This window comes from Protobothrops mucrosquamatus, unplaced genomic scaffold, assembly GCF_001527695.2.
Source record: "Protobothrops mucrosquamatus isolate PMUCROS unplaced genomic scaffold, P.Mucros_1.0 scaffold2763, whole genome shotgun sequence".
NCBI classification, from domain to species: Eukaryota; Metazoa; Chordata; class Lepidosauria; order Squamata; family Viperidae; genus Protobothrops; species Protobothrops mucrosquamatus.
Genome location: NW_015388802.1, coordinates 104,411 through 127,269, shown reverse-complemented (window position 1 = coordinate 127,269; position 22,859 = coordinate 104,411). Strand labels below are relative to the sequence as shown.

Sequence of the window (22,859 nt, the reverse complement as noted above, 5' to 3'; positions counted from 1 at the left end):
TGGGTAACGCCTTTGGGGGTATTTGTTCCGATTATCATTAAAAAAAAAGAAACTTGTTTGAGATGGAATCCTTCACCCGTAATACTGTCTTAACAAGAGAAATTATTCCCGTAAAATTATTTTTGCCCATCGAGCATTTATGCCTTCCATCTTCCCTGGCTATTTAATAACAATATTGATGTCATTTTTTTTAAGCAGTCAGATAGACTTTTCTCTAGAACGAACCTTCTATTTCTAAGGCACGAAATTCGGTATGACTGTTGTTGCCCTGCCCCACTGGCTGTTTGGGTTTTATATTGTGCGTGGGAGAAGCTTGACTGGGTCCAAATCAAAGTCCCTTGATTTTTGGTGAAGTTAATTGTTGTAGGGCTCAGATGGATACAGCTTGGCTGTCTTCTCCTACCTGCCCTAGCCTTTGCATTACTCAGGGAAAAGACTGCAAGGCCAACCAAGACTGGCATTAGGAAACGGTAGTTCTCCAGTTGTTGCCTGGAGCAGGGCTTTTCAACCTTTTCACCCATTGTACCACTTTTAGGATATGGCAACATCCGAGTACCACCAGTCGCCTAGCAAGGTGTCAAAAACTTGATGACCCAAAAAAAAAAAAAAGGAAAAAAGTGATAAAGTACAGGTAGTCCTCGACTTACAACAGTTCGCTTAGTGACTGTTTAAAGTTACAATGGCACTGAAAAAAGGGCCCCCCAAGCCACAGCCGAGCAAGACACCTGCCTGCCCGCCCGGTGGCACTCTTCCTCCTGTCCGAGGTTTCCATTGTTGTGAGCATTTCTGTTGAGGATTGGTAGCGGTGGGGGGGTGTTTGGTTTTTATTCCCCCCGTCTGCTGGGTGGTTGCAGCAGGTTTTGGTCACTTCACATGACCCTGGGACACTGTGACCGTCATATATATGAATCAGTTGCCAAGTATCTGAATGTAAATCACAAGACCCTGGAGATACTGCAACATTCCAGCTGATTGGTGCTTCTTCTGGGCTCAGCAGAAGCGCCAGGATCAGTGCTGCTTTCCAGCTGGATCCTGGCGCTGATCCTGGTGCTTCCGCTGAGCCCTGACAGCCCTGCAGCTCCAGCCGTCTCTCACTCAGGCTTGTGCGGTGCTGCCACCGGTTCAGCTCATTCCCCTCCCCCGCTAACACTTTTCTAGGATGTTCGCGTACCACCTGCCAGGTGCCAATGTACCACAGGTGGTACCCTTACCACTGGTTGAAAAGCCCTGGCCTGGAGCACAAAGCCAACTGTCCCTCACCGTTAGCCTGGAAGTTGATCTCCAGCTACCTCTGAAGTGGGATCACTGTTCTTGTTTAACACCTCTTTGCATACCAGTAGCTCTTTGCCTTCTGTTTACCTTTCAAGTGATTGGGTGGATTCCTATTTGTTTTAAAGATCTCTTTATTCTTCCTGTACTTATAAAATCCCGCACGAGAGTATACCAAGAAAACGTCCGATTCCCAAGGAAATCCTTGGTTCCACCAGCAGCCGGGCATTATCGAACTAAGAATAGCAGCTTTCCAGGGGCTCCGGTTGACGTCTTTCCCACCACCTCCTGACCTGAGCTCTTTTTTTTACCAGAAAAGCTGGGAGGAGACTTTCCTTACACAAAGCCTATTTTTTTAAACCTTCCCCCCCTTTTTTCTCTCTCTCTCTCCCCTCCCTCCCCATCACTCAAATAGCTTTGGTCCCCATTGCATAACCTGTCCTGGGTGCCTTGCATTCTTCTTAATCACTTGAGTTTAAATACCTTCGTGTTGTTTTTTTTTAAAATACCTTGGTCTTTTTCGAACCACCTTTCCATTAAATGCAGTACTTTTGGGGTGCTGTGTTTTCTTTTTTTTCTTTTATTGTTGTCCTTTTATTTTTAATTCTTGATCTTTTTATCCGAAAAGTGGGTCAAATTTGGTTTGTCCCTCTCTTCAAGGGGAAGGGCGTAAAGATGGAATGGCATGGCATTTTGCAATGGCTTTAGCAGCTATTTCTTTATTATTATCAGTTTTTTTTTACTTGTAGGGAGTCCAAAGGCAAATATCTGTTTTGCCCGCCTGTCTGTCTGTCTGTCTGTCTGTCTGTCTGTCTGTCTGTCTGTCTGTCTGTCTGTCTGTCTGTCCTATCTATCTATCTATCTATCTATCTATCTATCTATCTATCTATCTATCTATCTATCTATCTATCTATCTATCTATCTATCTATCTATCTATCTATCTATCTATCTATCTATCTATCTATCTATCTATCTATCTATCNATGTTTGGTTTTTATTCCCCCCATCTGCTGGGTGGTTGCAGCAGGTTTTGGTCACATCACATGACCCTGGGACACTGTGACCATCATAAATATGAATCAGTTGCCAAGCACCTGAATGTAAATCACAAGACCCTGGAGATGCTCCAACATTCCAGCTGATCGGCTCTTCTTCTGGGCTCAGCAGAAGCACCAGGATCAGTGCTGCTTTCCAGCTGATCGGCGCTTCTTCAGGGCTTAGCAAAAGCGCCAGGATCAGCGCTGAGCTCCAGCTGGAGCCTGGCGCTGATCCTGGCGCTTCCACTGAGCCCTGACAGCCCCGAAGAAGCGCCAATCAGCTGGAAAGTGGCACTGATCCTGATGCTTCCGCAGACCCCTGACAGCCCTGCAGCTCCAGCCGTCTCTCACTCAGGCTTGTGCGGTGCTGCCACCGGTTCAGCTCATTCCCCTCCCCGCTACCACTTTTCTAGGATGGCCGTGTACCACCTGCCAGGTGCCGCGTACCACCTGCCAGGTGCCAGGTGCCAATGTACCACTGATTGAAAAGCCCTGGAATAGAACCTTGGAGATCTTCTAGTCCAATCCCCCCACTCAAGCAGGAGAACCTACACCATCTCAGACAAGTGACTGTCCAGTCTCTTCTTAAAAATCTCCAGTGATCGAGGCCCACGATTTCGGGGGGGGGGGAAGCTGTTCCACTCTATAGGTTAATGGTTCAGTTAATTGTTAAGGCCACAATTGAGCCCAACATTTCTGTCGTTAAGTGAGACCCTCGTTAAGTGTGTTTTGTGCCCCATTTTACAACTGTTTCTTGCCCCCGTTGTTAAATGAATCACTGCAATTGGTAAGTCGGCCGCCCGGTTTTTGAGCGAACCCCGTTGATTTTGCTTGTCAGACGGTCGCGAAAGGGAATCACATGACCTCGGGACCCAGCAACGGCCATAAATACGAGTCAGTTGCCAAATGTCTGGATTTTGATCACGTGATCATGGGGATGCTGCGGCGGTCGTAAGCGTGAGAAACTGCCACGAGCCGCTTTTCCAGTGCCGTTGTAGCTTTGAACGGGTCCCTGAATAAACCGTCGTAAGTCGAGGACTACCTGTATGTTGTATTCTCCTCTGTTCTGTCCAGAAAGGCTTGCCAGATCTTGGGAAATTCTTTATCTATCAGCTTAAAAGAGTAAAAGTTGGGAGGCAAATCTTCAGCGGTTACTTTAGCGGCCTGGTTGGCAAACCTACACGTTCTTAAATATGCTGAAATCGTGAAGCTCAACAATGAGAGGTGCTTAATTTTCCTCTCTTGTTTTCCAACCCTTTGTGTTTTAAAAGTCCAGAGCTTTTCAACCAGTGGCATGGGTACCACCTGTGGTACATTGGCACCTGGCAGGTGGTATGTGACCATCCTAGAAAAAGGGTAGCGGGGGAGGGGAATGAGCTGAACTGGTGGCAGCACCGCACAAGCCTGAGCGAGAGACGGCTGGAGCTGCAGGGCTGTCAGGGGTCTGCAGAAGCATCAGGATCAGTGCCGCTTTCCAGCTGATTGGCGCTTCTTGGGGGCTGTCAGGGCTCAGTGGAAGCACCAGGATCAGCGCCAGGCTCCAATTGGAGCTCTGTGCTGACCCTGGTGCTTCTGCTGAGCCCTGAAGAAGCACCAATCAGCTGGAAAGCAGCACTAATCCTGGCGCTCCTGCTGAGCCCAGAAGAAGCGCCGATCAGCTGGAATGTTGCAGCATCTCCAGGGTCTTGTGATTTACATTCAGATGCTTGGCAACTGATTCATATTTATGACAGTCACAGTATCCCAGGGTGATGTGAAGTGACCAAAACCTGCTGCAACCACCCAGCAGACGGGGGGGGGGAATAAAAACCAAACACCCCCCACCCCCACCCCCCGCTGCCAATCCTCAACAGAAATGCTCAAAACAATAAAAACCTCGGACAGGAGGAAGAGTGCGGCCGGGTGGGCAGGCAGGTGTCTTGCTCGGCTGTGGCTTGGGGGGCACTTTTTTCAGTGCTGTTGTAACTTTGAACAGTCACTAAGCGAGCTGTTGTAAGTCGAGGACTACCTGTACTTTATCACTTTTTTTCCTTTTTTTTTTTTTTGGTCATCATGTTTTTGACACCTTGCTAGGCGACTGGTGGTACTCAGATGTTGCCTTGTCCTAAAAGTGGTACAATGGGTGAAAAGGTTTTAGTTGACGCTTAATCTGAGGCAAGAGATTCTGGAGTTCCACTGCAAGTTGCAGGTTTGGAGCCGAATCCAAAAATAATTGGAGATAGTAATAGCAGGATGCCTCTGAGCACAAAACCTCAAGAATTATAGGGAAGGAAGCCACAACGGTGCTGGCTGCAACTGGGATTTCAACCACGGCTTTCCGAGAGGGTGACAGGAAAGGGCCTTTCTCATGTTATAAACAAAGCATGTTTATCTCTGCATTTTTAGACTGCAGCTATTCAGGCAGGGCTAGAATCTTTCTTTATTGAAGCAACATTGCTAACAAGATGGAGGCTTCCATCACTGATGAGGGACGCTTTTTATGTGTTTGTATGTTGATATTTAACTTGCCTTTTTTTGTGGGATTTTTTTTTTTTACCTGTTGTCAGCAGCCCAGAGTCGCTTAGGTGAGATGGGCTGCCATACAAATCAAATAAACAACAATAGTATAGTCCAGGGGTAGGCAACCTTGGCTCTTTTATGACTTGTGGACTTCAACTCCCAGAATTCCTGAGCCAGCCGTGCTGAGGGGAAAGGAGAGGTTTCCATGCTGAGCCATGCTGGCTCAGGAATTCTGGGAGTTGAAGTCCACCAGTCATAAAAGAGCCAAGGTTGCCCACCCCTGGTATAGTCTATTGTCCTGTTATAGCAGAGGTAGGGAACTCTGGCCCTTTGATGACTTGCGGACTTTAACTCCCAGAATTCCTGAGGGCTCAGGAATTCTGGGAGTTGAAGTCCACAAGTCATCAAAGGGCCACAGTTCCCCCACCCCTGTTGGATAAGGTGATGTGAGTTGGGGGGATCCCATTTGTTCACTTACGTTCTGCACTCTCTTGCAGAAGGATGAAGTTTACCTTAATTTAGTCCTGGACTACGTGCCCGAAACGGTCTATCGTGTGGCCCGCCACTTCACCAAAGCCAAACAGACCATCCCTGTCATCTATGTGAAGGTAAGTACGGCTCCTCTCTCGAAACCTCTCCTACCAGCGAAGGGAGGCTTTGCTTAATTCCCACCGCATACTAAGCTGTAAAGGAGATTGGGGTTTTAGGTTGAGCGTCAGGGGAGAATCCATCCGGTTCCTTCCGTGGGCCCTGCAGAAGTGGTCTCGGACCCTTAACCAAATGCAAGCGCTTTGGGCTGGGAAAGGAACTTTGTAGAGGAGAAAAACATGTCCCTCCCCTAAAGGGAGAGGGTGACCTTGAGCAGAATTGATGAAGGCCGGTCTACCGTAAGGGCACAGAAGTGAGTGTACTGCTCCCCGTGTTTTCCCTTTGAACACACTTCCTTTCTGTTTTTCGTTTCTCTCCAGGCGTCTCTCTTCACTCACAACTTCACATCATGAGCAGGCCACTGTGGCTTTTGTTCAGCAAACCAGGGTTTAAAAATCACGGCTTTGCGCAGTGGCAGTATCGTAGCCAATGAGGTTTATCCGAGGCGCGATTATTGCTAATTGAAAACTTTTCCCAATACCCCGCCATGACGACTTGAAATATAGTCGGCATTGGCAAAATAAATAAATATATAAAATCACGGCTTAGGTTTAGGTCAGGGGTAGGCAACCTTGGCTCTTTTATGACTGGTGGACTTCAACTCTCAGAATTCCTGAGCCAGCCACGCTGAGGGGAAAGGCAGAGGTTTCCATGCTGAGCCGTGCTGGCTCAGGAATTCTGGGAGTTGAAGTCCACGAGTCCTAAAAGAGCCAAGGTTGCCTACCCCTGAGCTAGTCCATTGGTCTATTGCTCTCACCATTAGGAAATTTCTCCTTCGTTCTAGAAGCAACCTAGCACTGAGGAGAAATTTCCTGACAGAGCAATTAAGCAGTGGGACAACTTGCCTCCAAAAGTTGTGGGTGCTCCATCACTGGAGGCTTTTAAGAAGAGACTGGACAGCCACTTGTCTGGAACGGTATAGGGCAGGGGTAGGCAACCCCGGCTCTTTTATGACTCGTGGACTTCAACTCCCAGAATTCCTGAGCCAGCCACGTTGAGGGGAAATGGAGAGGTTTCCATGCTGAGCCATGCTGGCTCAGGAATTCTGGGAGTTGAAGTCCACGAGTCATAAAAGAGCCAAGGTGGCCTACCCCTGGTGTAGGTGAAAAACCAAGCCGTTGTCTGCACATTCAGGACTGGAGGAAGTTGTGGGAATCGGTTACAGTTTGCCGGTTGGGCAGAATAGGTGTCCCGACGTGAGCTTTCTTGTGGGTAACGCCTTTGGGGACATTTGTTCCGATTATCATTTAAAAAAAAGAAACTTGTTTAAGATGGAATCCTTCACCCGTAATACTGTCTTAACAAGAGAAATTATTCCTGTAAAATTATTTTTGCCCATCGAGCATTTATGCCTTCCATCTTCCCTGGCTATTTAATAACAATATTAATGTCATTTTTTTTAAGCAGCCAGATAGACTTTTCTCTAGAACGAACCTTCTATTTCTAAGGCACGAAATTCGGTATGACTGTTGTTGCCCTGCCCCACTGGCTGTTTGGGTTTTATATTGTGCGTGGGAGAAGCTTGACTGGGTCCAAATCAAAGTCCTTTGATTTTCAGTGAAGTTAATTGTTGTAGGGCTCAGCCTGGCTACAACTTGGTTGTCTTCTCCTACTTGCCCTGGCCTTTGCATTACTCAGGGAAGGAAGATAGTATCCAGACCGCAAGGCCAAGACTGGCATTAGGAAACGGTAGTTGTCCAGTTGTTGCCTGGAGCACAAAGCCAACTGTCCCTCACCGTTAGCCTGGAAGTTGATCTCCAGCTACCTCTGAAGTGGGATCACTGTTCTTGTTTAACACCTCTTTGCATACCAGTAGCTCTTTGCCTTCTGTTTACCTTTCAAGTGATTGGGTGGATTCCTATTTGATTTAAAGATCTCTTTATTCTTCCTGTGCTTATAAAATCCCCCATGAGAGTATACCAAGAAAATGTCCGATTCCCAAGGAAATCCTTGGTTCCACCAGCAGCCGGGCATTATCGAACTAAGAATAGCAGCTTTCCAGGGGCTCCGGTTGACGTCTTTCCCACCACCTCCTGACCTGAGCTCTTTTTTTTACCAGAAAAGCTGGGAGGAGACTTTCCTTACACAAAGCCTATTTTTTTAAACCTTCCCCCCCTTTTTTCTCTCTCTCTCTCCCCTCCCTCCCCATCACTCAAATAGCTTTGGTCCCCATTGCATAACCTGTCCTGGGTGCCTTGCATTCTTCTTAATCACTTGAGTTTAAATACCTTCGTGTTGTTGTTTTTTAAAATACCTTGGTCTTTTTCGAACCACCTTTCCATTAAATGCAGTACTTTTGGGGTGCTGTGTTTTCTTTTTTTTCTTTTATTGTTGTCCTTTTATTTTTAATTCTTGATCTTTTTATCCGAAAAGTGGGTCAAATTTGGTTTGTCCCTCTCTTCAAGGGGCAGGGCGTAAAGATGGAATGGCATGGCATTTTGCAATGGCTTTAGCAGCTATTTCTTTATTATTATCAGGTTTTTTTACTTGTAGCGAGTCCAAAGGCAAATATCCGTTTTGCCCTTCTGTCTGTCTGTCTGTCTGTCTGTCTGTCTGTCTGTCTGTCTAATCTATCTATCTATCTATCTATCTATCTATCTATCTATCTATCTATCTATCTATCTATCTATCTATCTATCTATCTATCTATCTATCTATCTATCTATCTATCTATCTATCTATCATCCATCCATCTCCCACCTTTCTTATTTTTACAAATAAGGCAGCTAACATATCTAATATTCCTTCCTTCGCCTATTTTCCCCACAACAACAATCCTGTGAGGTGATTTGGATTGAGAGGGAATGACTGGCCCAAAGTCACCCAGTTGGCTTTCCAGCTAAGGTGGAACTAGTACTCACCGTCTCCTGGTGATTGGCCCAAAGTCACCCAGCTGGCTTTCATGGATATGGTGGGAGTAGAGCTTACCATCTCCCAGTTTTTAGCCCGGTGCCTTAACCACTAGATCAGTGGTGGCGAACCTATGGCACGCGTGCCAGAGGCGGCACTCGGAGCCCTCTCTGTGGGCACGCGTGCTGTCGTCCTAGCCCCACCTCCCCCCGTGGCCCCCTCCTCACCAGCAGCCCCCCTGGAGGAGAGTCACCCCCAGGCACGGCCCGTACGGAGCAGCGCAGCCAAGGACATAGCCGGGCAGCAGGGACAAGACTCCGCCCTCGCGCCCCATAGTGTGCAGATGATGCTGCAGGGTGTGGGCGGAGGGCGTGGCTGCCATGGTACTGCAGGGCTGCCTGGGCGATCTGCAGCGGGCCATGGAGGCTGTGTGTGGCCTGCAGGCAGGTGGGGGTGGAGCAGGCAGGGCAGGAGGCCGAGCGGGGGCGGTGGGCAGTTTTGGGGCACTCGGTCTTTAAAAGGTTCGCCAACACTGCACTAGATCAAACTGGCTCTATTTATTTATTTGTTTCATTAGTATCGTTATGCCTAGCCAGTCCTCTCCAAATGGCTTTTAAGCAAGCCAAAAGATTGCAAACAAATATAAGTTATTTTTTAAGGAGAACTTCTTGTTGCAATTGGTGGTGACAACCACATGCAGCCCAGTGAGCAAGGAAGGCTTCTGGGACAGACTGTGCGTGTCTTCCTCCCCATCCAGGGATGCGTCCCTCGGGGCAAGCGGTAATGAACGATGGGCAAAGGATGACTCACAATTTGGATGCCATAGTGATCCCCATCTGCCCTTGATGGCTGCTGTGGGTGGCAGCTGCAGACTGCCTCAGGCCAAGCAAAAAGAAGTGGATTTCACCATTAAGAAAACTGACTCGCATTATTTTGTGATTTAAAAAAAGCTCCCAATTTTCTCTTTCCATAATATATTTGAAAAGCACTAAAATCAAGCAGCGTTCACATTCACGACCACACAATGCAATAGTTCGGCCCGTAGCCCCCGTTCGTCGCGTGAATACTGGAATGGGTTCATTTGCCTGCCCTTCTGTTCAATTTATTTTTCTTCTCCCCACATTCTTCATTCTCTCTCCTTTCTCTTTTCCCCTCCTTCTCTTAACTCCCTTTAGGTTCCTTGTCAGGAGTTCTCAAACAGAATTCTGCAGTTATTCTGGGCTGTGATTGTTTCTGCCTGCATCTTGCTTAGCTTTTTCTGTCCATTTAACTAGCAGTGGTTTAGCAGAAAGAGTGCTAAAAGAAAAAAAAATCCTCTTTTTTAAAATTCATCCATGCCCGTTACCCGTGGGCATGGCATTTTCCCTATGTTTTCCGTGGGGTAGTCCATTGCAAAAATGGACAACAGCGAGCATTGATGCTTTCAGGGAGATTTGATGCCTCCGTAATGATGAGATCTACCAACATTGATCAACAAGCTGCCCGATTAGGACCCTCTTTTTGCAGACGTATTATAGGCAGTCCCCGCTTAACGACTGTTTGAAGTTGCAGCGGTCTTCAAAATAACTACTTACGACTTGTCCTCGAAATTATGTCTGCTGCATCCCACCTCCCATCCCTGTGGTCATGTGATTGCATTTGGGGTACTTGGCAACCGGCTCATATTTACGACCGTCTACAGCAGTGATGGCAAACCTTTTAGAGACCGAGTGCCCAAACTGCAACCCAAAACCCACTTATGCATCGTCGGGTGCCGGGTGGGTGTGGCCCATTGGGTGGGCGTGGCTGCAGTGTTAACGGCAGACTGGGTGGGACTAAAAAGTTCAATCAATCAATTCCAACTTTGCAAGATCTTTTTTTTTTCCTCACGAGAAGTTGAAATTGACTGATTGATTGAACCTTTTTTTTTTTGCACACTGCGGCGGAGGCCTAAAGCGAAAAGGTTTTATAAAACCCAGCTGAAGGCCTAGGACTGGGGCGATGGTGCGTGTGCCCACAGAGAGGGCTCTGAGTGCCACCTGTGGCACGTGTGTCATAGGTTCGCCACTACTGGTCTACAGCATCCTGCAATCATGTGACCATGATTTGTGTCTCCCCCCCCCCATTTTTCTGGCAGAAAACAGCAAAAAAAAAAGTCCATTTACCATGTTTAATTTGCTTAATGCCTATGTTTGATTTGCTTACCAATCAAGTGATTCATCAGGCGACTCCCTTTACGGCCTTCCTGAAAACAGTCTTAAAATTAAGTAGAAGGTCGTAAAATGAATCGCACGGTGAATCACTTGGTGCCTCAACTTATAACGGCAATGACTTTCAACCCAAATTCCAGGCTTCATTGTGGTTGTCAGTTGAGGACTACAGACGGTAAGGACAAATGATAATAGAGGAGGTTATCTCATTTAAATTCTCAAAGATACTTGCCTAGTATCTGCTGGAAGTATCTGCTCTGATGCAACACGGGCTTTCAATTCTGGTAATCTTAAAATAGGTTGGGGAATGCTAACGCCTTCCAGATATGCTGAACAGAATCTCCTAGGCCAGGGGTAGGCAACCTTGGCTCTTTTATGACTTGTGGACTTCAACTCCCAGAATTCCTGAGCCAGCATGGCTCAGCATGGAAACCTCTCCCTTTCCCCTCAGCATGGATGGCTCAGGAATTCTGGGAGTTGAAGTCCACCAGTCATAAAAGAGCCAAGGTTGCCTACTCCTGTCCTAGACAATAAGGACATTGGTATCATCGGACAGAGGAATGTGCTTTAAAATCACATGTCATTGCATTATCCATAATAAGAGTAGGTAGACGGATACCATGTTACTCTTTCTGTTGGCTATATTAAAATTAGAGGAGGATCTTAGCATGAAGGAAGCCGATATTTATAGCTAGCTTTTGCTTTAAGATATAGTATTATATTTTTATCCCACTTTAAAATATGTATTTTGGCCAACTCAAAGCAACGAACGTACCTACTACCCATTCCACCAGTTTTCACTTACAACAATTGAGGATTGTTATGCGGGGGAAAGTAGAAGGATTAGGTGTGTTCACTCTCCAAGGTAATAAAGGTGAGATAAAAATTAAATAATCAATAAGCAACATCCCTGTAAGGCAGGCGGAGGGAGAGGAACTGGTTCAAAGTCACCCAGCTGGCTTTTATGCCTAAGAAGGGACTAGAACTCACCATCTCCTGGCCATTGGCCTAAAGTCCCTTAGCCCGCTTTCATATCTAAGGCAGGACTAAGAATTCACAGGCTCCTGTTTTCTACGCTAATGATTTAAAGTATATCAAGCTGACACTCGTTAATGGCCGCTGCCCTTCCTCCATTCAGGTATACATGTATCAGTTGTTCCGCAGCCTCGCTTACATCCATTCTCAAGGTGTGTGTCATCGAGACATCAAACCTCAGAATCTGTTGGTGGATCCCGATACAGCAGTACTGAAGCTTTGCGACTTCGGCAGGTGAGAGAAGCACACGACATAACCCTCTAACCAGGGGAGTGGGTTTGCCTGTAGACCTTGTGGCACTACAGCCACAGATAGAATTAGAATGGAATAGAGTGGAATGGAGTGGAGTGGAGGAATAGAATAGAATAGAATAGAATAGAATTGAATTGAATTGAATTGAATTGAATAGAATAGAATAGAATAGAATAGAATAGAATTCTTTATTGGCCAAGTGTGATTGGGCACACAAGGAATTTGTCTCTGGTGCATAAGTTGTAAGTGTACATACAAGCAACAAGTGATAAATCATGATCATAATGAATAGAATAGAATAATGGAATGGAGGGATAGAATAGAATAATGGAATGGAGGGATAGAATAGAAAATAGAATAGAATAATGGAATGGAGGAATAGAATAGAAAATAGAATAGAATAGAATAATGGAATGGAGGGATAGAATAGAATAGAAAATAGAATAGAATAGAATAATGGAATGGAGGGATAGAATAGAATAGAATAATGGAATGGAGAGATAGAATAGAATAGAAAATAGAATAGAATAGAATAATGGAATGGAGGGATAGAATAGAATAGAATAATGGAATGGAGGGATAGAATAGAATAATGGAATGGAGGGATAGAATAGAAAATAGAATAGAATAGAATAATGGAATGGAGGGATAAAATAGAATAGAATAGAATAATGGAATGGAGGGATAGAATAGAATAGAAAATAGAATAGAATAGAATAATGGAATGGAGGGATAGAATAGAATAGAATAATGGAATGGAGGGATAGAATAGAATAGAAAATAGAATAGAATAGAATAANAGGATGGAATGGAATTCTTTATTGGCCAAGTGTGGTTGGACACACACAAGGAATTTGTCTGCGGTGCATAAGCTCAAAAAGGCTTTCCTTTCAAGCACAATTATTCTTTCAGAGCTACTGCACATGGTTGCTCAGCGGTCTTGACTGACCCCTTTTTCCCACCCACCCCCAGTGTTCAAAGTGTTGGTCATTCTGTGACCTTGTTTCTGCATAGCTGTTAGGGTTGTTTTTTTGTTTTGCTGGCACGGTTTTATCGGTCATCTTGCAAAGCTTCCCCAGAAGGAATTTATGAGCCACATCCTGTAAATAAATGTTACAGATCTTACACTTTCTCCAAGAGGTTTGAGACAGCAGAGTCGGATTTTTCCCTTTGTTGCTCTTTTCCCTTCCCACAGCCCTGTGAGGAGGTTGTGAGAGAGAGCAACCGGTCATAGGCCACTTGTTTCAGCTTCAAGGTTAACCTGGATTTGGACCCACATCTTCCCGCTGCAAATCTAGGGCTGTAAGCCCTAATTTTAATGAAATGCTAATGAAAAGAAGGACATGGGATGATATGATAGCAGTGTTCCAGTATCTCAGGGGCTGCCCCAAAGAAGAGGGAGTCAAGCTATTCTCCAAAGCACCTGAAGGCAGGACAAGAAGCAATGAGATGGAAACTAATCAAGGAGAGAAGCAACCCAGAACTAAGGAGAAACTTCCTGACAGTTAGAACAATTAACCAATGGAACAACCTGCCTCCAGAAGCGGTGAATGCTCCAACACTGGAAGTTTTTAAGAAGAGACTGGACAGCCACTTGTCTGGAATGGTGTAGGTGGGGTCTTCTGCTCGAGCGGGGGGCTGGACTAGAAGACCTCCAAGGTCCCTTCCAGCTCTGTTACTCTTTTAAATGGGGGAGCAGGTATCCCTTTCTGGGCTGAGATCACTCTGTGGCGTTTGAGTGATGGGCTGAGGGCAAACAGCAGTCCCCAAAACCGAGTGGAGCCAGGACCAAAACCTATCCTTGTATTTCTTTTGTTTTCATAGAATTGTACCGTAGATACATTGTAATTTACATTGGCGTTCTTAAATTGTGTGCTGAATAATTTTCACTTTTTGTTAGATAATAAATAATAAAGCTCACAAATGCTGGAGGTCTTAAGGGTGGTGGGGTCATAGGGAGGCTTGGATTTATGCCTCTCTGCCCTCGTTTCAATAGCACCCCAGTTCTCTCCGGACCCCCATCCACCGTTCCCTCTCTTTTTCAGCGCGAAGCAGCTGGTGCGGGGCGAACCAAACGTTTCCTACATCTGTTCTCGCTATTATCGTGCGCCTGAGCTCATTTTTGGAGCCACCGATTACACTTCAAACATAGGTGAGAATGACCTGGCTGCCCCATTGAGGCATCTTACAGGTTTTTGCCTCTCAGACCAAACGAATTTCCTTCCTATCGATGTGGTTGCTTCCGGAAGCAAACGCCGAGCGTTGGCCTTCTCCCAAAACCTCCAGGTGTGGAGTTACAACTTCCAGAAATGCCTTAGCTGGAGAATCCTGGGAGTTGTAGCCCGCCTGGAAACGGGGTGCATTAGGGTATAGCTCTGTCTGTGCTGCATCATAGGAAGACAGTCCTATATAGGTAGGACCATTCCTTTAGCAACTGTTTCGAAGTTGCGGCGGTGCAGTGTCCCCGCGGCCACCTTGTCAGAATTCGGACATTCCGCAACTGGCGTGTCTTTAAGATAGTTGCAGCCTCCTGGGCCCTCTGATTGCCATCTATGAGCTTCCCAAGGCTTTCCAATAAAGCTGATGGGGGAAACCAAATGCACTTCGCTGCGGGAAAAGTTATAACATTGGGCACGACTCGTTTAACGACCACATCACTTAGCAACGGAAGTTCCGGTCACCATTGTAGTTGTACCTGGAGGACTATTTGTAATTGTCAGGCGAGCATTGGAAGTGGCCATTAGGCCCCTCAGCTCTCCCTCCTCAATCTTTTTAGCAAGCATTTTGATCAAGCAATATTCACATTCACGACCACACAATGCAATAGTTCGGCCCGTAGCCCCCGTTCATCGTGTGAATACTGGAATGGGTGTATTTGCCTGCCCTTCTGTTCAATTTATTTTTCTTCTCCCCACATTCTTCACTCTCTCTCCTTTCTCTTTCCCCCTCATTCTCTTAACTCCCTTTAGGTTCCCCGTCAGGAGTTCTCAAACAGAATTGTGCAGTTATTCTGGGGTGTGATTATTTCTGCCTGCATCTTGCTTAGCTTTTTCTGTCCATTTAACTAGCAGTGGTTTAGCAGAAAGAATGCTAAAAGAAAAAAAAAAACCTTTTCTTTATCTATCCATGCCCGTTACCCGTGGGCATGGCATTTTCCCTATGTTTTCCATGGGGTAGTCTATTGCAAAAATGGACGACAGTGAGCATTGATGCTTTCAGGGAGATTTGATCTACCAACATTGATCAACAAGCTGCCCGATTAGGACCCTCTTTTTGCAGACGTATTATAGGCAGTCCCCGCTTAACGACCGTTTGAAGTTGCAGCGGTCTTCAAAATAACTACTTACGAATAACGACTGTCCTCAAAATTACGTCTGCCTCATCCCACCCCCCACCCCCGTGGTCATGTGATTCCTGTCACTGGCTTAGGACCATATTTTTGTCTTTAATTGACAAGCATTTTCGCTGGCCCTTGTTTTGCCATCTGCTTGGAGCTGCTGAGTTTTGACCCTGAGATCTCTTGTCTGGCCAGAAAACCAGCCAGCTGGGAGGGTGGTTTCAGGAACCAAGTGGAAGCACTGCAAGCTTTTTACAGTAAGCAGTGGGGTATTGCTGCTCTCCTGGGTGGGACTGACGGCGCCCCTTTTCGGCTTCCCTCGTAGATATCTGGTCCGCCGGCTGTGTGCTGGCAGAGCTGCTCTTGGGGCAGCCCATCTTTCCTGGGGACAGCGGAGTGGATCAGCTCGTGGAGATCATCAAGGTAACTTTTATAACAATTTTTTTTATTGGTTTTCCAATTTTACATTTGAGTATTTGGAAAGCAACGTGGTGATTGGGTTAGTCGATAGTTCAGTAACAAAATCTCCATTACTCCATTCTTAAGTGGTGACGTCCTGGGATGAGAAATAGAAAATGTTTATGAAATAAAATAAGGATATATTTAAGTAAGTCATACGTGTATTTTAGATATTATAACTTTTATGTAGTGAGATAAAGGAAATTTGGGTTACCCGAAACTCAAATACTATGGATATTAAAGGTTAAATTGGAGTACTGCAATTAAAAATTAGGTAAAACTTAAAAACAGGATATGGATATCTATAAGCAAAAACATATTGATAAATGTGATAATGAAGTTTCAATTGAGCTTGATATAATTAGAAATGTTAAGGGAAATAGAGAAGAAATGTTTGATTATGTAACCTGAGATAGGTATCAAGGTAACTGTTTAAACCCCCCCCACCTGCCCTTTAGTTCAGTCCTGCAAATACGCTCTAAAGTGGAACTGGAGAGTCAGCCTGATGGGCTGATGAGTGACTGGGCTTTTGTCTTGTTGTCGAAATACAACCCAGACTTGCCGTGCTCTGATTGTTCTCCTTCCCTTCCCTCCTGTAGGTGTTGGGAACACCGACACGAGAACAGATACGAGAGATGAACCCCAACTATACAGAGTTTAAGTTCCCCCAGATCAAAGCACATCCATGGATAAAGGTAAAGAGGGGGGCAGGGAGAGGGTGGAAAAGACGAAATGTGAGGGCTGACTTCATGCTACTGTCCCAGAGAGTTATATTTCTAGAGCAGTGGTGGCGAACCTATGGCACGGGTGCCAGAGGCGGCACTCAGAGCCCTCTCTGTGGGCACGCACGCACGCCGTCGCCCCAGTCCTAGGCCTTCAGCTGGGTTTTATAAAACCTTTTCGCTTTAGGCCTCCGCCGCCATGTGCAAAAAAAAAAAAAAGGTTCAATCAATCAGTCAATTTCAACTTCTCGCAGGGAAAAAAAAGATCTTGCAAAGTTGGAATTGATTGATTGAACTTTTTAGTCCCACCCAGTCTGCTGTTACCACCGCAGCCACGCCCATCCAATAGGCCACACCCACCCGGCACCTGAGATGCATAAGTGGGTTTTGGGTTGCAGTTTGGGCACTCGGTCTCTAAAAGGTTCGTCATCACTGTTCTAGAGTATCTCTGAAAAGGGCACGTTTGCATCGTTGGGTTCTATGCACCTGGCTTTAAAATAAATCTCTGCAACCAGGCCAGCCCAGGAAACCCTGCCAGCTGCCCTTGTGCCAGTTAAATACAGCAAGTACAGTAGTGGCCAAAATTGTGGAAACCTTTTGGGAAAAGTGTACAGTAGAAATGCCACCTTTGGTTAAGTTTCCACCCATTTTTCTTCTAATTTCTTTATAACTGTAGCCTCGTTCACTTAATAATACTATTTTACATCGCTTTCTGGGCAACCAGTCAACTCTTTGCACCATGACTTTAATTTTATTACGTTGTACAAGCTCACTCAATGAAAGAACACAAAAAAACCCCAACCAACTTGATAGCGATCACATAACACACTGACAAATGTCCTCCTCTCAGCTTCAATACATGACATCAATCACTGGATCCTACCGTGATCTGATTGGCTCATTGCCAAAACAAGATGACACCTGATTGGCTCTCTAAACACTCACGCTCATTGGCTACCTACCATCAGATGAAGGAAAGCTACGTGAGATCAACCTAAGCAAGTTGTGCTTCCTTTTTCTGCTTATTTGGCTGTAACTGTTCATAGAATACAGTACAGATAATTGAACAAACTTTGTTGCGTTACGTTCTTGATTAAATTATCTTTCCATTGATATGTAATTTTATGGGACTACTCCCCCCCCCCCAAAAAAAGTGGTGCTATTAGCCATCAAGCTTCAAAAATACACTTTTCCCCAAAGGGTTTCCACAATTTCGGCCACTACTGTACATGCATCACACAGGAATTCTTCAGCTTATGACCACAATGGGGGCCAGGATTTTCACGGCTAAGAAATGCAGCTGTTGTGTGAGCTACCTGATTTTACAGCCTTATTTTGCCATGGTTGGTAAGCGAAGCAATGCAGTCGTTAAGCGAATCCAGCTTTCTCCATTGACTTTGCAGGTGTTTAAGCCTCGCACGCCGCTGGAGGCCATCTCGCTGTGCAGCCGCCTGCTTGAGTACACCCCAGCCACGCGCCTCTCTCCCCTGGAGGCCTGTGCCAACAGTTTCTTTGACGAGCTGCGCGAGCCCAACGCCCGGTTGCCCAATGGCCGTGACTTGCCCCCGCTCTTCAACTTCAGCCCTGTGGGTAAGTGGCTGGGATCTAATTAGTTGGACATACAAAAGTGTTTTTTTTTTAAAAAAAAAAAAATCCAAGGGAAAACAGACACAATGGTCCCCCAAATGCTGGGAAAAAATAATGATGATCAGGGAAACAGTGCTGAACACCCCCCTCTCCCCAAATGCTGAAAAATTCAAGGAAGCACAGATATTTGTTATGGAGAACATTTGTTGTTGTCAGTTGCAAAGTCGTGTCCGACCCATCGCGACCCCATGGACAACATTCCTCCAGGTCTTCCTGTCCTCTGCCATCTTCTGGAGTCCATTTAAGCTCACGCCTCCTGCTTCAGTGACTCCATCCAGCCCCCTCCTTCTCTGTCGTCCCCTTCTTCTCTTGCCCTCCATCTTTCCCAGCATCAGGCTCTTCTCCAGTGAGTCCTTCCTTCTCATTAGGTGGCCAAAGTACTTGAGTTTCAACTTCAGGATCTGGCCTTCTAAAGAGCAGTCAGGATTGATCTCCTCTAGGACTGACCGGTTGGATCGCCTTGCAGTCCAAGGGACTCGCAGGAGTCTTCTCCAGCACCAGAGTTCAAAGGCCTCCATTCTTTGGCGCTCAGCCTTTCTTATGGTCCAACTTATGCCTTGATTGAGCCAGGCATCAAATTAACTGCTGCTGAATGCTGTATTGGGAACTGTCTTCTCTCCCCCCCCCAATGCTTTATTTATTTAATTTATATCCCACTTTTTTGCAAATAACCCAAGGTGGTGAACAATACTTCCTCTTCCTATTTTCCCCACAGCAAAAACCCTCTTAAGGTGAATTGGGCGGAGAAAGAACGATGGCCCCAAAATCACCTAGCCAGTTTTCATGACTAGAACTCCCAGTCTCCCGGTGATTGGCCCAAGGTCAACCAGCTGGCTTTCATGGCTAAGGCAGAACTAGAACTCTTTGTCTCCCACTTTCTAGCCTTAAACATTAGACCAGGGGTAGGCAACCTTGGCTCTTTTATGACTCCTGGACTTCAACTCCCAGAATTCCTGAGCCAGCCATGCTGAGGGGAAAGAAAGAGGTTTCCATGCTGAGCCATGCTGGCTCAGGAATTCTGGGAGTTGAAGTCCACGAGTCATAAAAGAGCCAAGGTTGCCTACCCCTGGGCTAGACCAAACTGACTCTCGGTTATATTGTGAGATCTATCTTTTTGCTAGCCCTTTTCACCACCCCATTCCACCTTCTGCTGCTTCCTATTCCCTGTGTTTGAATGAATAAATGATTGAGAGAGTTAATTTGGTTTGGTTTCCCTCTGTACAAAAGGTCAGGTGAGGTGTCCCAGGAAGGGTTTCCGCCTCCGTGAAGTAGAACCGGCAAGGGAATAAAATGCCAACCCTAGAAATGTAATTGGCTGCAACTTGAAATGCTCTTTTTTTTAACAGTGTAGCTCCTTTCAATTCAGCAAAGTCGATGCTGTCCGTGTAACAGTTTAACAGGAGAAACGTGCCCTAGATGGCTATCACGTGGCCTGCAGCCTTTCACATCAGGCTGGCACCATGCTCCAGATACCATCTTTGAGCGGTTATATCGCAGTGTGAAGGATCTTAAAACAATGTCCTGTTTTGCGTTGTTGCGGAATAATTCATTGGGAACTGAAGCTTTGCAGCGTTGGGAGGTTTATTTATTTATTTATTGAATTTATATACCGCCCTATCTCCCTTACGGGACTCAGGGCGGTGAACAGGCGATAATAAAAAACCACAATAAATATACACAAATTTCTGTCTAAAATCAAATTAAATAACAGGCCTGCTCTAAAAATACCCCATACAAAACCCCCACTAAAACATAATCAAACTACGCCAGGTTAAAAGCTCCTTTAAAAACACCGCTGGCGAAAGAGCTTGAGTTCCCAATGCATTTTTCGTTTGCAAAAGTTGTGTCTTTTTACGCTTTGTATCAAAAAAAATAAAAAAACGTCTGGCGGAGCTCTCAACTTTTGTAGGTTAACAGCTCCTCGGGCGCGTTGAGGAGCCTTGCAGAAACGAACGGATCCTCCCCCAGACGATGAGTTAACGGGGTGCCTCACCCTCTTCTCTTTTTCTTTGCAGAGCTGTCCATCCAGCCCGGGTTGAATTCCAACCTCATTCCACCACACATCCGGTCCCAGGCGAGCGCAGTCGGGTCTGTGTCTGGCTCTGGAACCTCGCACAGTGAGTGCTCTCTCTCATTTGCGGCGCTTGGCTTGAATTTCGAGCAGGAGCTGTAACGCGAGGGGGTTTATTTGTGTACGGCGTACAACAGCAATACAGCACTTGGAGCCCTGGTGGCGCAGTGGTCAGAAGGCAGTATTGCAGGCTAACTCTGCATTCCACTGCCAGGAGTTCGATCCTGACTGGCTCAAGGTGGACTCAGCCTTCCGTCCTTCCAAGGTTGGTAAAATGAGGACCCAGATTATTAGGGCAGTAGGGTGACTCTGTAATCCCCTTAGACAGTGGTTCTCAACCTGTGGGTCGGGACCCCATTTGGGGTCGATCGACCATTTCACGGGGGTCGCCAACCAAGGCTGTCCGCCATTTTTTTTGTCCGCCATTTTTTCCCCCTTTTCCGGCGGGTGCCTTACCTCCCTTGGGCTGGGCCAGCTGGTGGTCAGCCTGCTCCGTCTCTGCCGCTTGCCAGCTACGCCTCGGCCGGCGCAGGGGGCGGAACCACGCATGCGCGGCGCTCCCGGGCAGGGAAAGTCCTCGACTTACGACCGGTTGGGTAGTCCTCGACTTACGACTGGTTTGTCCTCGACTTACGACCGGTTGGGGTCACGGCATTAAAAAGGTTGAGAACCACTGCCCTTAGAGAAGGCTGTAAAGCACTATGAAGCGGTATATAAGTCTTAAGTGCTATTGCTACACTTTCACACTGCTCAACAGTGCTTTATAGCAGTTTCTGGGCGGTTTACAACGTCAGCCTATTGCCCCTAACAATCTGCGTCCTCATTTTACCGACCTTGAACCCCGTCATGCTCGAACTCCTGGATGTGGGCGGTGTTTGCCTGCAGTATTGCAGTTTAACCACTGCACTGCCAAGGCACCTTAACAACAACAAAATGAGACTAACAACTTGGCTTCTTTTGAAAAGGGAGGTCCAACATAGCTTCAGACTGTTTCCTGTCTCTCTCTCTCTCTCTCTCTCTAGGTGAGGGAAGAATGAACACTGACAGGAGCCAGGTCACACCAGGAGACGGTGCAGGACCCATTGCCAATACATCCTGAGGGGTCGCTGGGCCCGGGGGGCAGGACCCCTCCACTACCCCCCTATCCCCAGGCCACCCACATGGACTTCTCTGAACTGTGAATGGTGGGGGGGAAAGCAACTTTGGCCTGGGGACCAGGTGGAGGGGGAGGCCAATTGGGGATAGGTGGCCACTTGGACGGGAGGGGGGAGTCCCTCACAGGTTGTCCTCTAATGCTTTGGCTTGGGAGGGGGGGGGAGAGACAGAAAAATCCCATGGCTTGAGGGCTCCCTTCTCTGTCAAAAGCGGTCCAGGTTGGTGCCTCCGGAGAGGTTGGGGGGGGGGAAGGACCGGAGAGTTGCTGCCATCTTCCTTTCTTCCTCTCCCTTTCCCTCTGGGTAATCCCAAGTCTGTCCTAATTGAGTTTTAATTTGCTCTTGTTTTTAACGTCCCCTGGGGAGGGGAAAAAAATGGTTTTATTCCCAGTCTCATGTCATTCATGCTTTCCGAACCCCACCCCTCTGTAATGTCCCCTTCACACTGTTAATGGTTCCTTCCCCAGATTGCCCTCCCATCATCCCAAGGCCTGTCTGACTATGAAACCCGGATGCTGTATTTTAAAGCAGGTCGGTTTTATAGCCCAATAAAACATTCAGTTTTGTCCCATTCCAGCGGGGAATCGCCCTCCCTCCCCCCTGGCAACACCCCCACCCCCCCCCCACCCCGACCTGGCCCTTTGCTTGCCATGCCTCTACCCGCAATCTCTTAACCGGGAACAAGAAACCCCCTCTCCCCCTTGCCTTGGATTGCGAGGGGGGGGCATGGCCAACCATTCCTCGCTCCCCCCTGCGATCCCATCAGAAGGTAGCACTGGGATTTCTCGCGGCGGGGAAAACCCTGTGAAGTGTGTGCGTTGTGTGTATGTGTGCGCGTGCGTGCGTGCGTGTGTCTGGAACAAGCTGGTATTAGAGCAGGCAGGAAACGAAGCAGAAGCTTGCTCTGGATTCCGTTGCATCCACTCCCTAGCGCAAGTTTTCCTTCCCCGGCGCTGCAGATCCATTTTGTGGACCTCTGGGGGCGTAGGGGGGGGTTCTCAAAAGGGAATTGGAGGAGGCAAGTTTTCATTTAAACGCCTGTTTCCCTTCCTGCTGTAAATACATATTTTCCTCATCTAAAACCCCTTAAAATGGCTTCCTTTTTCCATTTTCCCTGTAAATAGATTAATTTTTTTCTTAATGAAACGTTGCAATGATTGACCCCCCCGTCCCCCGCCCCCCAAATCCCGTTTCCTTCCATTTTCAAATCATCTAGGATTGACGGTTCCCCCTAAGGAGCCAGAGTGCAGCCTGTGGATAATTTCCCTCACCCTATTTATCCTCATCACTGCCTCCCTCCCTTCCTTCTTTCCTTCCAACATTGTGTGTTAGTTTCTTTCTTAGGTTTTTTTTGGCTGTGTACAGACATCCGGTTCAATAAATTATTGGCATGAACGGAAGGACTGGCATGAAGCTCCTTATTAATGGGGAGAGAATCGAAGGAGATAAAACAATAATCATAGCAAGGAGGCCCCAGAAAATGTAAAGGAAAATCACTGTCGAGGCGTCTGTTGCCAAATACAGGTAGTCCTCGAATTACAGTGTTCACTTAGTGACTGTTAAGACGTTTCAGGGGCACTGAAAAAAAACAAAAACGACTTATGACCATTTTAGCATGTGATTTACATTTGGATGCTTGATAACCGACTCACGCTTACGACAGTTGCAGCGTCCCAGGGTCACGTGATC

At 46.7% G+C, this 22,859-nt stretch overlaps 1 protein-coding gene and 1 non-coding gene across 2 annotated transcripts in view; both read left to right on the top strand.

The window, feature by feature from the left end:
• GSK3A (glycogen synthase kinase 3 alpha) overlaps positions 1 to 21,115 on the top strand; it is a 33,400-nt gene extending 12,285 nt beyond the window's left edge. The window contains exons 5-11 of the mRNA XM_029286036.1: positions 11,632 to 11,762; positions 13,826 to 13,932; positions 15,443 to 15,540; positions 16,176 to 16,271; positions 17,702 to 17,888; positions 19,961 to 20,062; positions 21,039 to 21,115. Coding sequence (XP_029141869.1) covers positions 11,632 to 11,762; positions 13,826 to 13,932; positions 15,443 to 15,540; positions 16,176 to 16,271; positions 17,702 to 17,888; positions 19,961 to 20,062; positions 21,039 to 21,115 — 798 coding nt within the window. The remainder of the gene's footprint in view (positions 1 to 11,631; positions 11,763 to 13,825; positions 13,933 to 15,442; positions 15,541 to 16,175; positions 16,272 to 17,701; positions 17,889 to 19,960; positions 20,063 to 21,038) is intronic.
• On the top strand, positions 5,855 to 5,987 carry LOC114923283. The gene has a single exon (XR_003810601.1). It is a non-coding gene; the product is annotated as a U4 spliceosomal RNA (small nuclear RNA).
• Positions 21,116 to 22,859: the final 1,744 nt, after the last annotated feature.